The following is a 20,015-nucleotide window of genomic DNA, read 5'->3' on the forward strand; positions in this document are numbered from 1 at the left end:
AAACTCTGGAAAATGAAAAGTAGCCAGGATTACAGCCATAGATCGTCTGGGAATTAATAAAACGCAAGTCTTAGAAAGAGACAGAGGAATCTAAGCCAACACAGAGAGCGAATTACAGTACATCAGGTCACACCTTGATATGTAATCCAACCAGAACAGAAACAAGCAGCTCCTGAGAAACCGAGGAGAAATAGGTGCTATCGGAAATAAAAAGCAACAACAGGCTAACTTAGGAAAAGAAGAATAAAGAAAAAGTCCCAGATGGGCTTGTATTTGATGTTTATAGAACTTAGCAAAGCTAAACTGAGAAAAGTAAAAATATTTTCTCTGAGGTTAAAAATTTCAGTTCCTGCAGACTCTGCTCCCTACTTTGCAGTCAGAACTCAACTGAATTTGAGTAAATATTTTCACAAGTAAAAGTACTCTTATCAATAAGGTTTCAGAAATGGGGTCAGGTTGGAATGAGGTTGGACTTGAACCTAGCTGAATCCAGTTTGGGCTGACAAATCCTTAGATGGATTCACCTGATACTGTAGATAGCTCTATGAATTATAGACCTATGAATTCTGCTACTTGTCATCTGGAGCTGATTAAGCCTGAAGTTGACTGTATTCACAATTTTTCACCCAGATGACTTCAGAAACAATATTGCGCACACAGAGTTACAGAATGTTTTAAAATGTGCTTCTTAAATGCCTCAAATATTTTTTTAAGATTACAGGACTCCATATGAAGGATTATGCTTACGTGTCTGTTGCTTGTGTTGCCTTTTCTGTCACAATAAGAAACTAATGAGAAACGGCTGGTTTTTAAATTACTCTACAGTGTAAGATGGTGTTTGACAGAGGGAAACAGCCAGCTTAAAAGTGGATTTTAAAGGAAACCACTATGTTGAGTCACCTAAAAGAAGCCGGTTTACTATGTTACTGAATTGTAATATGCTTATAACTTCTAAAATGCATTTCCTAATTTCTTTTTCTTTTACTCCTAGAAAACAACATGAATGCAGAATTGAAACAAAAATGTAAAGGTGATGCTGGTTGCTCTGACTGCACGACATTTTTGCACCAGCCTCTAACTTTAGGTAGATGGGTTTCCAGCATCATAAAAACCACTATAATTTTCAGTATAAGGCTGATATTAGGGGGTGTTGAATGACACCTGTTAGGGCCCAGCTACCTTTGATTCCCACTGGAGTCAACTTCTTTGTCTTCAACAGAAATGAAGGGCATTTAGGTCATCGTAACAGAGAATCAGTGCTTTGAAGACACAAATAGAACTGAACCCCTGCTGCCTGGCAGTCACCAAAGAGCTATCCAAGTCAGAAAGACCAAACCATCTACATTTTATCCTTACTGGTATTTATCTGGGTCTGGTTTGATACATCCTACCAAGATAGCACGGAAAATTGTCATTGTTTGTTTATGGGTACACAGAACATTTCAGTCTGTAAAGCCACAAACCAAATTACTTTCACAGCAGAGAAAAAAAAAATCATTTAAAAAGTTATAGAAAGATTAAAATAAATCACTGGCTAGCTGAGACTTCATGTGTCTCTAGTTTCAAACTACACAGAGCTTCGTAAGTGGGCTGGAAGCTTTCAGTTTATAGGAAATAGAGACCCAGACCCAATTATAATGGCATTGCTACATACGCACTGTTCCAGTACTACCTGTAAACCACATCTCTTTCTGAGTGATTCTGATGAGTTCGAAATAGCTATGCACAAATCGGGATGCTCATTCTTATTCTCTAATAATCTAAATGCAGCATATAATTAACAAGGCTGTAAGGAAAGCAGTGGTAGTAAAAAGGATAGAACCACCTGTATACCTTTAAACTTCTCTCTGGTTCTCAGATTTCAGTGTATTTATATTTTATTGCCTCATCTTGTTTGGCTGCCATAGTTACACAATGACATTATGACAGAATAAAAGACGTGTTGGAAGGAATGAAAAAATACTCAGTCACTAGTTTAATTGGCCCAAAGGTACAGAGAAATCGGGGAAAAGGGAAGATATCTATCATTGCTTGCTTAAAATATTCTTTGAAAGGAATGCTGATGCACAGACTTTCACTTATATAAGGAAGGTGAATGATTTAATCAGGTAATGATGGATTCAGGTGACATTTAGTGTTAGGCTCACTGGAGGGCTGCCATCTTTGCGCCAGAGCCAAGGTCCACAGACTACTGCACCAAGACGCAAGCCTCCACACTATCTTTCCATAAAAACGATAATCTTAGCTACCAGTAAGGATGCTGAAAAGCCATAAAATCTTACTTAATTTGCTTTCACTTCCTCCACAAAAATGATGTACCGTATTATAGGAGTCAGCTTTGAGAGATGCAAATTAACCTTTGGAAGCCACTTCTGTCATGTGCAACTTCAAATCAAACTTTATGTTGCCCATTTTAAATGTCACCTTTCTGAATTTACATAGATAGTTCTAACTTGCCTAATTTAAACGTCCTGATTTTTTTTATTTATTTATTTATTTATTTACTTATTTACTGTAAAGCATTTGTACATTTACAGGTCAAATTAGCTCAGTAATGGGTAACCACTCTAGAGAGGGCTGAAGAACCTGAACACTAAAGGGATTAAAAACAACTCTGGGTAACCAAAAAAGGCGAACAAAGTACAAAGCACTGCCATCTATCTCCTAATTTAGGCAGGCTTTGAAGACCATAGGAACTACATTACTGCAGAACTGTAGAGCTGAAGGCTCTTAGATGATCAGCATAAAATGAGATAGCAGACTTGGTCTAGTTCACATAATGACCAAAAAGACAACAGAATTCCCAAGATGGAATATTTCTTGTTGTGTTAGGAGACATGGATAAGCAACAAATCTCAGGGATAAAGCTCTTAAATGAGAGCGAAAGTATGATTGCAGGGCTCCTTACTACCAATTGCTTTACTCACCCTGTGTATAAACAGAAGATTGCCTCAATACTGCTCATCCAACAGTTTTTCCTTAAAAACTAAACATATAAACAAAAAACCCAAAGCCTAGGAACTACAAGGAATATTAAATGCAAAATGTTTTAGCTTTTGTGGGGAAAATTCAAACACTGTCCAAGGAAATAATAAGTAAGGTAACACATTTGCAACAAGCCTTACCAGGAAGGCAACATATCAATACCTACACATTTCACACTGCCTTTTCATGCTACTCTAAGGAGTGCAAGGACAACAGTCCTCAAGATTTGGAGGGAGGAAGTTGTCTAGATGCAGGCCATTATTTTACAGAGATGAAGGCTAAAATAAAACAAAATAGTAAACTATCTTTGAATCTGTAAGTCCTATCATCCTTCTACTGAAAGCAAGAATATAACTTCAATCCCCTTGCAGAAACATTTAAGTTACAGGCACTGAGTAATTACATGTTATTAATGAAAAATGTGTACTCACTAGTCTTTACGATAACTGAGCAAATAAAAATTATGAGAAAAGTATTTACACTAAATATTCACTACAAAATACCTGGTAAGTACGAGGTCTCTGTGCTGAACATGAGACTTTGCATGCAGCTGACAACTGCAAAGTCTATTTTTTCTCCTTTTTCTTTTAATGAAAGCTCAGAGTTTTCAAAATAATACAGTGCACAGCAAAAACTGTGGAGAGACCCTAAAATCAATGGACCTGTAACTATTTTTAGACATTGCTATTTTCTACTATCCCTGATGTTAAGCCAATTTTGGGAAGATTTGGCTGTGTGTGTTTCTGTGAGACATTCACAATCAGCCACCACGTAAACTATCCCAGAAGCAAACTAAGAGCTGCAGCTGAATGAGTCCTAGGCTGAGCAGAGAGAACATCCAGTTCTCCCATCCCTTATATGTCACAAAAGGGGCAGAATATCATTAGATTCTATTGTGACCTAAGATTATGCTGATTTTATATATTGAACAGGGTTTTTTTGGTGGGTTTCAGTTTTTTAGAAGTAATTTCTTGTTTCTATTTTTTTTAATATTGTTGATTTTTATCATAATCTATGCGTATGTTGCCACACTCCCAAATGTATTTATGTGCTATGTTAAAACTATATATTCAAAAAAGCAAAATCACTCCTCCTTGTAATTCAAGACAGGGTCCATTTCATTTCTTTACTTTTAAGAAAATTAGCAGGGATTGCAAGAGGCAGGAAGAAGAGAAGAATCAGTCAGCCAGGAACGGACTGTTTTAGACTACATTGCTGTCATCTGAAAGGGATTGATGATCTCCATTACTCTTAAAAACAGGTGTATACATTAGAGCAACACCTGCCTCACGGAAGTGGCTACTAGGTATCCTGTGATATTCACTCCTGTCTTATACAAGATGCTGGTGTACAGATACCGTGCTGGCTTTCTGAACAGCTGCCTCTGGCTTTCACCTACTGAGATTTCAAAAGACTCCTTTGAAATGGCAAGAATGGAAAGACTCCCATTGACTTAGCCGAAAGGACACCAGGCCTGACACGAACACAAGATGTGCTTCATAATCTAACTTTATCAGCTCAGCCTTGCTCTTACTGAAGTCAGGGCAGTTTTGCCCATGATTTCAACAAGAGTAGCACTTCGGTTTTACAAGTCTGAGCTAATTTATTAACTGATGAATGACAAACACAAAAAGTTTTGAAAGTCAAATGTTCTTTTTCACTGAATCTATAAATTAAGTACCCATCACAATTAAATTACTAGCGTTTAAAATAAGCAGTTCTTTGAGCCAAGATATATTATCCTTACATATGCACAGTTACAGTATTTGACTCTTTATAAACAGTCTGGTTTACTACTCTGTATTTATAAATTTCTTGGGGGTTTCATGTTTGCAGTTATGTAGTAATCAACTTATTTTAAAAGCAAGCAGAGAAACGATGTGATATGAACCAGGAAGTGAAATGGTACAGGGAAGAATGACCTCTAGGAAACACTGGGACCAAATTCAATCATTTAGAGCAAAAAATCCTCCAAGGAATTATCCTTCATGCAAGCCTAAAGGCAGAATTTGCCCATTCAGAACATGAGCAGTACCTTTTTCTTATATATTTCTTGTCACCTACCACAATCCATGGTTCGATTCACCAAAGTACATTGTTTCCATTATTCTGGATGGTATCTGAAAACTCCTAGTAGGTGTGTCAGTTCAGTCAGCACCATCACTGAAGATGCTACCATGACATTATGATGGTAACATACTTGCTATTCTTAGTTTCTTCATTGTCGCTTTTCCATTGGATGGTTGGGTTTGCCTTACTGGCTTTTTTTTCCTTTTTTTTTTCTTTTTCTTTTTTTTTTTTTTTTTTTGTCTTCACCTCTTCACTGCACTGTCACCTGCTAATGCAGCTAGCGCTCTAACCATACTGAGACATTTTGCACAGCTGCCAGTTCTAACTTGAGCTGTGTAGCCAAGCCCAGGTTGCTAATCTGGAGAATGACGTCCCTGTCTTGTGCTTCCATGCCCAGAAACTTGCTGTCAGTGGTGTGGTGTAAAATTGCAGTCTACCTATTACTGCCAGGAGTCAACACTTGAATCAGTTGTTTCTGTGGCATTTTTCAATGCTCAAAATACAACTAAAATACTCTTGCATCATTTCAGTTCTGTAGGACAGCTATTACATAGCAAGTAAATACTATTTATAAAAAGAGACTTGCCAGCTGAAGTTGGTGCTTGAACCTTAGCAATCACAAAATACAAGCTGCTTCAGTGGAAAACCTTTTTGAGCTTTTCTGAAAATGTTCTTGAAAGTGAAGTGAAATCACCTACCTCTTTTTTTTTTTTTTTTTACTTTTTCCAAAACAAAGACTTGAAATGTACATACTGTTTCTGCATATGAGCTCATTTTACATAGGAACCCAGGCCACTAGGAACCTCCACAGGAATGTTTGTTTACTGGTTGGAAACATTGTATCAGTCAGCTCCATTAGAACAAACGAAGTACAATGTTTCTTTTTAGTGGCTACATGGCCATAATAAAATGGGAACTTCCTGCAGGGAGAAGGACCACATCATCCCCCAGTAATAGCATGCGTAAGAGCAGAATAAAACGGCCATTGCCTCAGCAATGGAGAAATTAAAACATTCATTATTTTTCTTATTAAGTTTACATTAAATATGGAAGAATGATATTTCAGAGATCTTGAAGAAATGTTTCAAATTTGGGGTTACATGAAATTACAACCTGAAACTAACTTTATATTCCTTATCATCACTCATTTTTAAAAAGAAAAGTATACCATCAGATTGCCTGGTCTTTCCTGACAATTTCAGGTGCTCAACATCTATGAAAATCAAGCAGGTTTATTGAGGAGCTTAAATTTGGACTTAGCAACCCAATTTTAGTCTCTGAAGTTTGAATTTAATTTAATGTGACACTATATTCCTGTACAGGCCAAGCTTGGCCTCGTGTTCTTTAAATAAAGCACCTTCAATTTTATGTGAAAGGATGATATCTAAATCAAAGTAGAAGGTTATTTTGTCTCCACTGGTTCTGAAGCTAGAACAAGTGGTCATGCAAATTACTCCATTCATTCTAATTTATGCCAAAATATGTGGCATATTTGTAACAGGTATCAAGAGTAGATTAGTACAAAGTACTGGGCAGAGACCAAAAGCTGCCAACTTACTGTCCTTACAATGTGGTCTTACAGAGATATTTGTTGAACCTGTGTTCAGGAACAATTAGGGCCACTGTGTATTGTATGGGTGAAAGACCAGTTATTAATACACTGATATGCACAAAGCACGTCATCATTGCATTTTGTTCCAATTTTAAATGCACTGGTGCTTTAGCAAAAATAAACTGGATTTCTGCCACAATTTAAGTATGGCAGTGGTGTAACTAGGAGCAAAAACCCAAGCACAATCCCTGTGTGCCAGCCACAAAGTGTGTTCAAGAGGCATCCACGACAGCCTTCAGAAAATAGTTTTCTTCACAACAATCATTTAAGGGAACCCATGAGAAACTCATACACTGTAGACAAATCTGAACGTGCACCGGATGGCTCTAGTATTTTTCTGTTTTTCATAATCAAAATAAATGTAGCAGTGGGCTTAACAGAACAGACAGATCTCCTCAAAGAAGCCCAAAGGGGTTTTTCCATGAGTAATGTGTGTAGGACCAAACACAGCGACAAATGAAAAGGTACAGTCAAGGACCATACTATTTCACTTTGAGGAAAAGGAATAAAAGAAATTCAAAGAACAACCAACCTTGAATTGTCCTCTTGAAGAAAGCCTTGCAGGCCTCACAGGAAGCCACTCCATAGTGGTACCCCGATGCAATGTCACCGCACACCAAACACAGTCTTTTGGGCATCGAGTTCAGCATATATTCACACTTGGTCTGTGAATCTTCAGCGATGGTACTGGAGCAGTCATCATACCGTTTCCTGACCGGCCCATTGCCCCCAAGCCCTGTGGCCGAAGGGTAGAGGGGAGGTGAGTCCAGCCCGTTCTGATGTCCATTCATGGTGGAACTGTAGCTCCCGCTGGCGTCTGAGGAGCCACCGGGGCTGTGGTGGTTGATGCTGTCCGTCAGAGAGGCAGGGCTCGACGGTTCCGTCTTGATGTACGACGAACAGCTAGAATCAATGTGTCGATCTTTGCTTGACATTCTGCAGAGAAGCCTGTAGTGGAGAGAGAGAAAGAAGAATCTGTGTATTAAAGGCAGTGCTCTTTAAGGCTGCTCTGGAAGGGTTAGGGACTGCACATCATTCATTCATTAGTCAATACCTCTTGTTCTACATGAAGGTAATCAGCATAAGGGCATGACAGAGCTTTGTCAAAGCTCCAGACAGGCAGTAAACAAAAACTTTAAAGAGACCAAATCCGTCTGTTGTCCCCTCCACCTGCCCTCTAGGCTATGTGTCAACTTCACATCAATTCTAAATTCTGAACTTGTCATCTAGCCAGTCAAAAAACTTTAAAAATCTTCTTAGATGACTTGGCTATCAAATGCCTTCCTTTTTCACTAGTACTTCCTTTCTGTAAATTCTGTCGCCATCAGGAACAAATATTTCCAAGTTTGATCACATAAATGTTCTGCTCTGTAATTAATATTTGTCAAGTCACTTGGCAGAAACATGTATCCATCCACTATTGATCTGATCCCAGAACTGAAGAGCAAGTCTCCCACAGTCTTTTTTTTCCCTTTATTAATATTGCTTTATTATAGATACAGCTATTTAGTAACAGAGTAGCACATCAGCTGGGAACCCTAACAAATAATTAAGTCTGGACTCCGTTTTCACAAAAATCTAAGTGAATTGATTCATCAGCTCTGTCTGCAATTACTTTCTAGCCATCATCCTCAGACTAACCAGTAATAACTACGCCACTATCCCATACATCTGCAGCTCTATAGGATCTGACATTTCATGCGTTCCATTCTTGGATTTAAAAATACTTATTTATTAGAGGAAATCTTAGATAGAAGTTCTGTCTTTCAGAACGTGAGATTCTGTCTTACTTCTCAGTGCTTATGTTTTGAGAATTAAGCATCTGAAATAAAACCACGTAACATCTGATCTGACAAATCAGTATTTTCTATCAGGGAAAAAATGAGTCTTCTTTGTCTATTCCATTCCCAAGTTTTTTTTATGATTTTAATATGTATTTTAGGGAGAACAAGGGAAAAAATAATAATTAGAAAGCTCCAAATCAGATACTATCTTCATTTTCTACAGCTGTGATTATGAGACCACAGTAGCAAATGGCCTACCCAGCATTTTCCTGACAGTACTCTCAGAAGCTGCCAAAGCACAGATGACAGTTACGAGCGTTTCTCTAGAAACATTATCAGCCAAAAAGCAACTATCCCAAAAGGCCACCCACCTGAAACTATAGATTCAGGCTTTCAAAGCAAACCCATGACTCCAGACAATATGACTGACTCAAATTTCTGAAGTAATTTTTTAAATCTTTCTTGTCTTCGCTTCTTCATCTTTTCATGTTAAAAAAAACCTAAATAAATAAAATCAATTTCCATCTCAAGATCTGGAATCAAATTCACCAATGGAAAACAGACATAAAGCCAGACAGTTGCCTTCCTTTCTAGTGAGAGTAACCGAGATCAGAACCTGACCCCCTTCAATAAAAATAACTTCTTAGGATGATATTTACCCTAAAATCAGTGCTCATGGATCTTATTTAAGACCTCTCAATTGTTGTGATTTTTACTGTAAAATTCTACTGCAAACAAACAATACGTGAATTTTGGAAATCAGCTAGATTGATGTGCAGAAACGTTACCCTCCACACTTAAAATCAGTACTTCTTTGGGGAGGTGGAAGGAGCAAGATATCTGGTGTCAGCAAATAAGCCAAGGAAATGGGAAGGTTAAAGCCGTGAAAATATCTTATTACATGGACCACCTGCTTGTGTTGTCCTTTCCTCAAGAACTGGAGGGGGGGAAATCCCCTTGCCAGCCTGCAGTAGTGTGTGCCTTTTCTTCTGCATCTGCTGCCTTGTAGCCGTCACTGTTAATGAGTGCTGTAATTAATAGATAGCTCTCTCTTGTCTCTCTACTTGCACTCTGGGCTAAGCACTTTTCTCAAGTCAACGTTTGAAAGAAAGCGGGTCGGCACTGACTTACAGCAGCTCTGCGAATTCCTTTTAATTTAGAGCACTTACACCACCACTCCACTTATTACCTTATAATTACTGGACCGCTCTCACATACATTACGATCTTAGACTAGAGTTAGAAGTTATTAGGGTACTAAAACATGGTGTCGCTCTGTCTCTCTCCTCTTTCTTTGACACTGAATTTTATACAGCTATGATTAAAAGTATCAAATTAACTTACACATTCTACCAACTTATTCTTTATGTTAATTTTCTATATACTAACACTAAGGTCCTTTTATTGACTAAACAGGTACTTGGGCTTCTTTTCACCTTCCTTCTGCTAAGACTCCGTAGATAAAATCTCAAAGTACAGCAACAGGAGTCACTGCCTACAGTCTGTCATAACCAGCTTGATGGCATGTTCTCGTCTAAGACTCCCACAGCTTATTTTTTTTCTTCTCTAATTTGCGCCATAATGAGCTCGAATGTCACCCCTTCCCAGAAAAAACATTTGCAATTAATTAGTCGTCCAAATGCATGTAGTTTTAGTCAGTGCAGAAGTGGCTATCTCCCACTCCAAGCAGTCAGAACCAAAACATAATCACAGTTCCACGAGCATTAAAATCTGATCACCAGCGTTACTTAGGCTAAAGCCAGTCCGCTGATGCTTCTGAAGTAGCAGACTCAGGTACTAACCAAGACAGAGCTGCTTTCAGCTACAGCTTAAACAGTACAGACCGGATTGGTCCCCACTGGCAAAGCAGAAATGCAGTTAAAACATTAACCATACCAAGGAAAAGCAAAAACAACAGTGCCTGACTCAGAGAACAAAAACTTTCTCAATCCCCCAAAGGCAAACCAGCGACAAGGCTGGGTACCAGCTGTGGGTGGGCAACAGACACCTACTGCTTTCACTCCTTTCTTTACTGTACCGCATCTGAACGAAAGTAATTCAAGAGCCATCTTATACGGATGGCAGGTGTGACCACCATCAAATTATCATGCTGAACATTTGGAATAATGCCTAAGCTAGATCTCTGTAAAATCCCTCCCTCAGTTCCCTCCTAATTACTACTTAGCTCGTTACACTGAAGAATTCCTAGACACCACTGCATTATAGTCTAAAACTACAGTTGGAGCTTAATTCTCTCTTCCTCTCTGTGTCTGAAATTCTACAGCTCTATTATTCAAGCCTGAAATATTCACAACTATCTATAAATTCAATTGTCAGCCAGTGGGTTTTATTCTAGACCTCACTTCAATCTAAAATTAGAGGCACTAAAATTCACATTAACTCTAAGAGGAATGTAGTGAATAAGACTTTATTTCAAAAGAACACCTTTTTGTCAGAAAGAGCTATTTTCAAGATGATGGCTTTATCTGCATTCAAAGAGAATAAGCCCAATTCCACATTGTGCTGTTAATGCAAAAATTTTAGGTCACATTGGATTAATAAAAATCTAAATTTAGTTAAGGTTTATGAATAGAAATAACATGTGTCATATAAAAACGTACAGTATTTATTTTAAAGCGTTGGTGGGGTTGTGGGTTTTTTGGTGGTTTGTTGTGGGGTTTTTTACTAGACTTTAAGTCAAATAAATGGCATCTCTATTTGTGGTGGGCTGCTCTCACGTAAGTTTTCTAACAACGGGTCGCTCTCAGGTAAACTTCCCTTTCAGTAACTTTAGGGAAAGTAACTCGCTAGCTCTAGAAGCATTTCCATGCCCACATACAAGAGAAACTACATAGGGTGCTGCAAGCCTCAAATAACATGCAACATATAGCATGACTCCTCACATCTCTACTAAATTTACTTTGTAACTTCCTCATTTAAATAAGACCTGAAGTCAGTCACTGCTGGCAGGAAAGTGTAACGACAGAGCACTTCAATATGCAACTCCTGCTTTAAAATGGTCTTAAACAATAATGAATAAATTGTAATGCTATGTGCTTGTAAAAGTTGAATATATTAAGAATTTATTAATGCAATCACATTTATATTTCCATCTGCCTGCCACATTACTAATGATATTGACAGTGCTGACACTGGCTAGATCAGTATCAATATACAAGTGGAGTACAAAAATTAACTGCATCTGATTACAGTATATCGCCTTAAAAAAGAAAGCCTTGCCATTTGAGCCACTGGGAACTCTTCATATTCCATCCATACATCCAACTGGCTCAGAAGGTGACTTTTCCCTCGTTTCCCTTATTACCAATACCTAAAGGAGGTCAAAACAACACACCACTACTTCAAAATCCACGAACACACCTCATGTTCACTTTTCAAGTAGGAAAAGCTCTGCTTACAGCATCATTCGCTATTTCATAGTTGCACTGGTGGTTTCAGTGACAGTAATAATTAGTCATAATAATTAGAGTAAGCATCTTTATTATAGACTAACACTTTTATTTGCACATGAAGTTTTTCTTTTCCCGAAGAGAGAATTACACTATTTCCATAAATGTCAGAATAGGCTGTTAGCAGTTGACATTTTTTAATGACAGCTACTACGTAGGAGCATCAGCAAGGCAAGTGTTATTATGCACACCTAGGTATTTTTTACGCTAACAGTGCAATCCATCTGATTTTCCTCCGATACATTCCTCTAACTCACATGGATGTCAACCAAAAAGGTCGTAACTTGTTGTCCTCATATTTTAACTACGAAAACCAACGTGTCAAAGTCAGTCATGGTCTAGGTGACACACTAAGTCTATAGCTGAGCCAGGAATGGAAGCCAGCTCCTTGCTTTGACCATAAAGGCCACATTTCTTCTCAAATACCATGCTTACTTCTGGTATCATTTCACAGGTCCACAGCTAAAGCAGTAGACGGAAAACAGTGCAGCATGTTCCAGTGATTTCCCACACTCTGCTTCTCTGAATGCAAGAGGGAGAAAAACTGTTTCTGTGGAAAGAAATGAAAATGTTGCTTCTCCCACCCACGCCCACGACAACACCTCAACACTTTCACCAGGTCCTGTTAAAGAGCTGAGTAACAATTTCAGGGGAGCTGCTTTACATGGAGCATTTTTTTCTGCTTCAGCTAATTGCACTCAAGTAAAGTGGCAAAATGTGAATCACTTAGTAGGAAAATGGGCACCAGCTGCTATTGTCAGAGAATGGAGATGCCGAAGAAAAGGAAAGTGACTGAATGAAGTGTCATGTCAGAAATCAATGGTGCAACGTGTGATTTGAGAAAACATGACTGCTTTACAGAGACAGGGTGTCATTATGGCATCACAGTAATACGATGCTTTGACAACTGCTGGGTCTAACATATCATCATTGCATTAAGGTGCACTGGCTTAGTTGGGGGAAGGAAAAGAAAGGATTTCTGCTTTTAATAAGAAATATCGTAAGGCCTGCTTGGTTAACCTAGTGGATGAGAACATTAATTGCAAAGTATTCTGAATCTTGTCCCATGCACACACAAACAAAACTGTTATTAAGCATTAGGTCTTTATTAGTGAACACACGTGCACAATCATGTAAAGAATACCCTGTGCAAAACAGAATGGCTGCGGTGGGGAGGCTTGGGTTTGTTTGGGTTTTTTTCTTGGATGTGGGGAACTTAAATAAATTTTGAATGTTTCATTGTTTTTTTGTAATTTCTTCTTTCTTTTCTGTTTTCTTGACACTTTCACCATTTCACCTTGATAAGGGAAAGCAAAGCAAGCCAATGACTTCTTCTAGAGCAGCTGTCATAGCCACCAGCAGCCAGAACAGAAGAAGCAAGGCTTGAAGCCATCATGTTGTTACCAGCAGTGGCCTGAGTTAGCTGACGATTGCTGACAGAGGATCCAGCTTCCCGAACAGTTATTGCTGCCCTGTGTGCGATCTACCCAGCTCTGCTAAAGCACTTCCTACGTACAAGACAGTGGAAGCCTACACTACTGTGTGGTCGTTTTTAGTGTAACAAAAAAAAACATTATCTGAGGCCCTTCACATTTGCACTTAATCTGTTAGGCTGCACTTCATCTGTTTTCCTTGCTGCCTTCAAAAAAGCAAAATTTTACCGTGGCTGACTTGCAGCTACTGCAGACCCTCCAAAATGAGGGTGAATTATTTTAACCACCCACCACCACCACCACACATAAATGAATTCATTATTGCTTCCCTTTCTATTTCAAGTTGATTCCCTGTGCTTCCTGGTTGATAAACTTTGTTAACAAGAAGGAAATGATCCTGAGATACCCCAACGTGTTGCAAATTATCACTGTTGACAGCTTCTGCATTTAAGGATTACATGTGATGCAACAATGCATACTAGTGTCATTTATCTTTAGCTCATTTCCTTGGACCTATTTCAACTGACGATGAGCATCTCTTGTTTATAGCTCTAAATACTGTAAGTGAGCAACTGGCAAATCAATAAAACTGTTAAATGCATAATAATACAGTGTAATTACTTACATGATATTTTGCATAATTAACTGTCTGAGGTGTTCCTTGATATAATGGATACTCAGAGTATGGAATAACCGATAAGCCTATAAAACACACCCTGTTTATATGAACAGAAATTATGTTTAAAACTCTCATTCTAATAATCCAAATCGGGCTTTGGCACTATATGACAGAAAGCCTTCATCTCCTGCCAAGTCTAAATCAATTCTCATAGCATTACTTCATAACTAACGTGATATTTCACTGATGATGACTATTACCCTGATTACTTGGAAGTAATGTAGCAATAGCAAAAATACACTTAAACAAACTACTGCTATTTAATCAATATTATTGAGACAAACTAAGTGTTTTAATAAGTCTGCATAGATGCACTAATGCTGGTTTAATTAAATGTATCCTTAGACATGCACAAGCTCTGTAGCATACAGATCCTATGGTTTGACAGACTATAACATTACTCTTCTGAATTTAAAAGCTGAAGCACTTACAGCCAACAGCATTTAAATCTTTTCAAACTGCAAAATAATTACTCCTTACATCGGGTCCTCTTTTGGGAACAAAAAGTAAATAGGGAAGAATACTCAAAAGACTTTGCACCTTTGAGCCAAGACACCAGACATCTGAAGAGGTGCCAGCCCTCAGTGACACAGTTGTCCAATGCATCTAATGTATGTCACCACAACATGCTTACAAAAACAAACAAACAAACAAAAAACAACTGAAAGGCAAAAAATGAAGCTGATCTAAAAATCACAAACCTGGCTTTTAGTTTTGCACGTGTGCATGCAACAAATATCCCATCAGCTGTATTATGCCATCACCACAGGAAGTTTCCAGCAGAAAAGACCTGCCTATGTCCACAGATTTCATGTATTTTAAGTAGAAATAGATACTTTTTTGGTATGCCATGATGAACAAAAAAAAAAGGGGCGGGGGGGGAGCAAATACTGAAGAGAACACAAGAAGTAGATGTCACTTTAAATAAAAATCGTTCTGGAATGCCTGAAAGTTATAGAAAGAAGGAATATATTGATTTTGTATTTTGTGTATATTTTATGGTTCTGATACAACTTAAAACTTCAGTAAATACTTCATACACCTACTTAATTTTTAGGTTTCTCTTTTTCTCCTGTGTTTCTAACATTTTTACAGTTTGAAGTTGCAATCGTCTCATTAGAATACCTTAAACTTACCTTCTCTTGTTTACTAACTTTTAGCCTAATGTTAAGTATTTTTTGTTGCTACAGTATGCAACATGCCTCGAACAAGCTCTGCAGCAAGAGAAGAGTGGAAGGCGGCACAAACTCCCACTAAGAGATTTCCCATGCCCAAACAGTTTCAGCCAAAAGGCTGTGATGTGGCTACTAGAATGATGGTGAAGCCTCCTCATATGAAAATCAGCATATTGATCAGGAAGAGTAAGATTTTGTTACTCTATTTTCAAACGGCAGACTAATACTAATTCATGTCATATGTTGGAGGAAAGCAAAAACTCTGATTAAGAAGTTAGGTGTTTTTCTGTGATGGAACATCATTTCACTTGTGGTTGTACTCTAGTGGTATCAGGTGGAGTCCACCTGGTATCTCTAGCCCCCAGAGGACACGGGGAGGTGTCAAGGAATCATCTAATTATTAATTGTGAGGGTCCTTTTTATTAAGAGAAATCAACTGAAAGAGCAGAAGAAAATGAAATGCTACATTGAGCTACTTCAAGGGAGAAAAATATAAAACTACAAAAATAAGTCAAGATTTATTCAAGAACATAACAGGCTTTCTAAAGAGGGATTATTTTGAAATGATTACAGCATCAAAAGCAGTTACTTGCACCAGTCAGAAAGCCAGTACTACAGATCAGAGAGAGGTAGCTGTCAGTCATCACTTTCCAAAAGGAAAAAGAAGACAAAAAAATGCCTTCAGTCTCAGGAAGGAGTCAAAGTTTGCATCACCAGATTTTTCACAATTTCTAGCAGCAATTTCCTTCCATCGCTGAAAGGCAGAGTGTAGGTGTGTGCACACCATGTACCTGTCTCCCCACCCAGCTCCCTCACTGATTTTCTGCAACTTTATAACCGAAGAATTATAATTTGTCAGCCAAGCTCTGTTAAATCGGAGAAGCGATTAGAAAGAACATACCAGAAACAGTATCCGAGAGTGAGCGTCTTAAAAGACTCAGGACTAAAACTTACAAAGCAAATGATCCTTCTCCCACCCCCTCACTCAGCTGGCTCCCAAGTATGTCCCATCCTCCTCCCAGCCGCACGCCACTGATTTTAAATCCCCCCTACACATACACGTGCGCACGCACAAGCAACTAAAAAGCTACTTTTGTGAGTTGGAAAATGACGTTTTCCTGCAATCAGTGTTTAAGTGAATGTTTGTCCCAGTGTGTTACACCATGCTGTCAGCTAGCAGCAGGGAGTCGTTGAGTTGTTACTACATTTGATTTGACTGCCAGTAGGAAGCTTTATTTCTACCAACTGTTAGTTGCCAGCTCAAAGGATCTTCTCTTACTTCGAGAGGTTTTTGGGTTTTTTTAGTTCTAGTCTATTATTTTTCTCTTTCACTCTGAGGACTTTTAGTGTACAGCAGAAGCATCTCCACATCTCCATGCATCACAGCACTCTCGTCATTTATACTTGCTGCCTTAAACACAAAAATGTAATTGTATTAAGGCAACTTTAAGTCAATCCTGACACGCATCAGAAAAGTGATTCTTGTATCTGGATACCTGAATGAGAGGTGCAAAGATGAATATTTGCATAAGCAAACTGAAGCAGGGGCATTCTACTCTGATCTTTTCCAAAAAATGTGGGATTAGACTGGAGGAATAGGTAGGGAAACATAACCTGGGTGGATCTTCCTTCCAAGGAGAGCATTTGCTACCCAGACCTTTATATGCTTCCCTGACAGAGGTTTTAGTAGGACTTTTTGTTTGCTTGTTTATTATTCATGTATATCCCAAAAGGTTTCTCCTCTGTCAAACAAGATCCTATAACTTTAACAGTTGTTTACAATGCTTCCTCTTCCTACACAATAATGATGATTTTGATAATTAGGATCTAATTATAATGGATCTGACAACAACTTCCAACAACGAAAAGCATCTTTAGAAAAACGAAAGCATATGCGTGAATAGTGCAGGGAGGTGGGGTGGGGGAGAGAAATACATTCCTATGAGACAGCCTGAGAACTCAGGCTGAATGGAAAAGTAATTAACACTAAAGAGCTAAAACTGTAATTAAAGAAAATTTCATTAAAGGGAGGCAGGTGATTCCACTTTCCTAAATATGACAAGGTGCTGTATAAAAATAAAACAGCAGCCGGTTTCAGTGAGTGGAGTAGGAAAGCCATGTCTTTAACCAGATCAAATTCTCGAAATTGGCTGTCAAGACGGGATTGTTGTGATTTATACCCGTCTATCAAGCGCATGAAAGAGAGAGACAGGAGAGGAAAAGAGGCAAGCTGCTGTCGCTTCCATTCGCAAAGCACCTTTAATTTCCACGGCACCATCTGTTACCAAATCTAATTCACATTCCTTCCTAATCTGGTTTAGTTCTGTAATACTAATTCTTCCACTACTCTTATGAACATCACTCTCAAGAAAAAGCTTTGGTTCTGGGTTGGTAAAAAATTGAGTATTATACAGTTTAGGTTCTGGTGACTTAAGTGAAGCATGCTGCCCATTAAAATGCACCCCCGGTAAAAGGATTTGTTTCCAGTCAGTGCAGAGATACAGAACTGCTCATATTTGAAAAAAAAAATCATGGGGGAGGAGGGGAGAGGAAAAGGGGAGAAAAAGAAGAGGAAAAAATAATAATAATAATAATAATAATAAAAAAAACCCACAACACAAAATGCAGCTGATGATAGGAAAGTAGGCTCTGAACATGAAAGCAGAGGTTGTCATAAAATACAATTGTTGTCAAGTTTAGTCACTTACAGTACTGGCTATAAAATCACTTTGTCACGGTCTCATAACAAGGGCTTGAAACTGTATTTTTGCTAAGGAAACTAAAATGAGTGAAATGTAAGATTCTACAAGGGAGAATATATTTCTTTCAAATTATGAGATGCAGACGGCCGTAAGAAACCAAAAAAGGTAGGGACAAAAATTCAAAGTGGTTTACAACAGTCTCCTGAGTGCCACGGTCTTACGCTTAGCTGCGTGATGATGACAAAAATCCCAGTCACTTTTGTGGGACTTGGAAACAAAGTAAAGGACCAGCCCTTTCCCGTGGCTGACTGCTCCCAGTCCGGCAGCCCCTCATCCGCTGGCCCTAGGGGTGACTTAGCTTTCTTCCCAGTTGCCACACAGAGCTCCTTGACAGGTCCTCTTGAAGTCAACATAAAAAGGAAAAAAGGGACCTAGATAAGTATTACTAATAAGAGTATTGTGGTACTATTTATTAATAATGCTCGTCCTTCACTTAATGATTTTAACACAGATCTTCAACTGCATATCCCAGTACCACTATCTCCCTCTTACAGATGGGCAAAACCAGACACAGAAAGCTGAAGAGTTGCCCAACACTGCTCAGCTGGCCAACGACACAACATGGAACGGAATCAAGGTCCTGGGGAATCCCAATCCAGTATAGTTTGCATTATTTCTTTTTTTTTTTTTTTTTCCTTTTTCTTTCCCCCCCCTCCCCCCCCCCATGGCTTTGATGAAAAAACACCTTGGAAGTCTGAGTATTTATTTCTAAGAAGGGAACTTGCCTTGAACTTCCAAAATGGGACCTTTGTTACTTTTATAGTTTTCTTCTAAATAGGAAACTTATTGTAAGGTTAAACTAAATATCTTCTTATTCCTACATTAAAATGTTTATTTTTTGTGTTCGAGTAATCCCAATTTCTTTGGTGTAGCCTTCCTAAAAATAAAGCCTATGGCAAGAACAGCTTTAGCCAGCACACAGGGTGATGTGTGAGCAATGTGTAATTGTGAATAGTGCAAGGTTTTTATGGTTTTGGGTGGGGTTTTTTAAGAATTTGAAATGGAAGAGGCAGACAACACCAGGAAAATAAATTGCTTTGATAGAACAGTAATATATTACAAAATGCAAAAAAGTGTGCTAGTTTGCATTATATGCAAGAGTAATGCATAAACAAATTCCTGGCAAAAGAAATTACAAGTTTGTAACTGCTGTGAAACATCCATGAACAGAGATGTCAGTTCTAAAGACAAACATGAATTCTGAAGAAGTCTCCTCCCATATCACTGCTTGATTCACAAATTGCTTAAATCATCTGGGTAATTTTATGAGCAGTGTTGGGTTTGTTATTTTTATGGGAAGAGTAGGCAAAAAAAGTAAGATCAAATTTGTTCCAAACACAGCACATCTGCCATTTACCATGGGTCAAAACCTTGGGTACAGGGGAATAGATCAGCAACTCTGAAGCTTTGCAAATTTATACTAGCTAATGGTGTTATCCTCCAACCCAGCCTGTGATTTCAGAGGGTCCAAGGTCCTGATACTCCGATATGCGAGATGCAGGTGGATTACCATAACCTAGTACACCAAAAGAAAACCACACTAACATCAAAGGATATTTTATTTTATTTTTTTTAAACTAAAGCATTTAAGTGATATGAGCCCTGGCTGCTAATGCACAACATTTTTATTTCTACACTGGGAAGACCCTTAATACTTTAAAATGAAAAAAAAAAAAAGAACCTCTTCCTTTGCATTTTTACTCATTGTTTGTTTGTCTATCTTGATTCTGGAAGCACTAGAAATTAAAAATAGCCAAACCAAATAGCTGAGTATGTTATTTGGGTATGATACTGACGACCGAATTTATCATATGCCAAGATAAATCAGATAATTTACAGAAGTAAAACCTATGCAGCTTAAGTCTTTTCTAGTCTGTCTTGTATTTTAATGTGTGATTACAGATTTTTCCAAAAATAAAAATACACAAACTTCTGCCTTTTCACAGTTTCTTGTTCTTCACATATTACTATGTGTAATTCAAACCTAGTCATGCCACTGGGTTTACATGTCAGAGATTTGCCTCTGGATATAAGCAGCAAAGGTCA

The 20,015-nt window shown here is 38.2% G+C and overlaps 1 protein-coding gene across 33 annotated transcripts in view; it reads right to left on the reverse strand.

Moving 5' to 3' along the window:
• ESRRG (estrogen related receptor gamma) overlaps window positions 1-20,015 on the reverse strand; it is a 408,187-nt gene that overhangs the window by 121,109 nt on the left and 267,063 nt on the right. For all 33 annotated transcript variants that reach the window (XM_055725774.1, XM_027809203.2, XM_055725768.1 and 30 more), the window contains one exon: window positions 7,200-7,615. In XM_055725774.1, coding sequence (XP_055581749.1) covers window positions 7,200-7,602 — 403 coding nt within the window. In that variant the 5' untranslated portion in view covers window positions 7,603-7,615. The remainder of the gene's footprint in view (window positions 1-7,199; window positions 7,616-20,015) is intronic.

Source organism: Falco cherrug, chromosome 13 (assembly GCF_023634085.1).
Source record: "Falco cherrug isolate bFalChe1 chromosome 13, bFalChe1.pri, whole genome shotgun sequence".
Lineage (NCBI taxonomy): Eukaryota > Metazoa > Chordata > Aves > Falconiformes > Falconidae > Falco > Falco cherrug.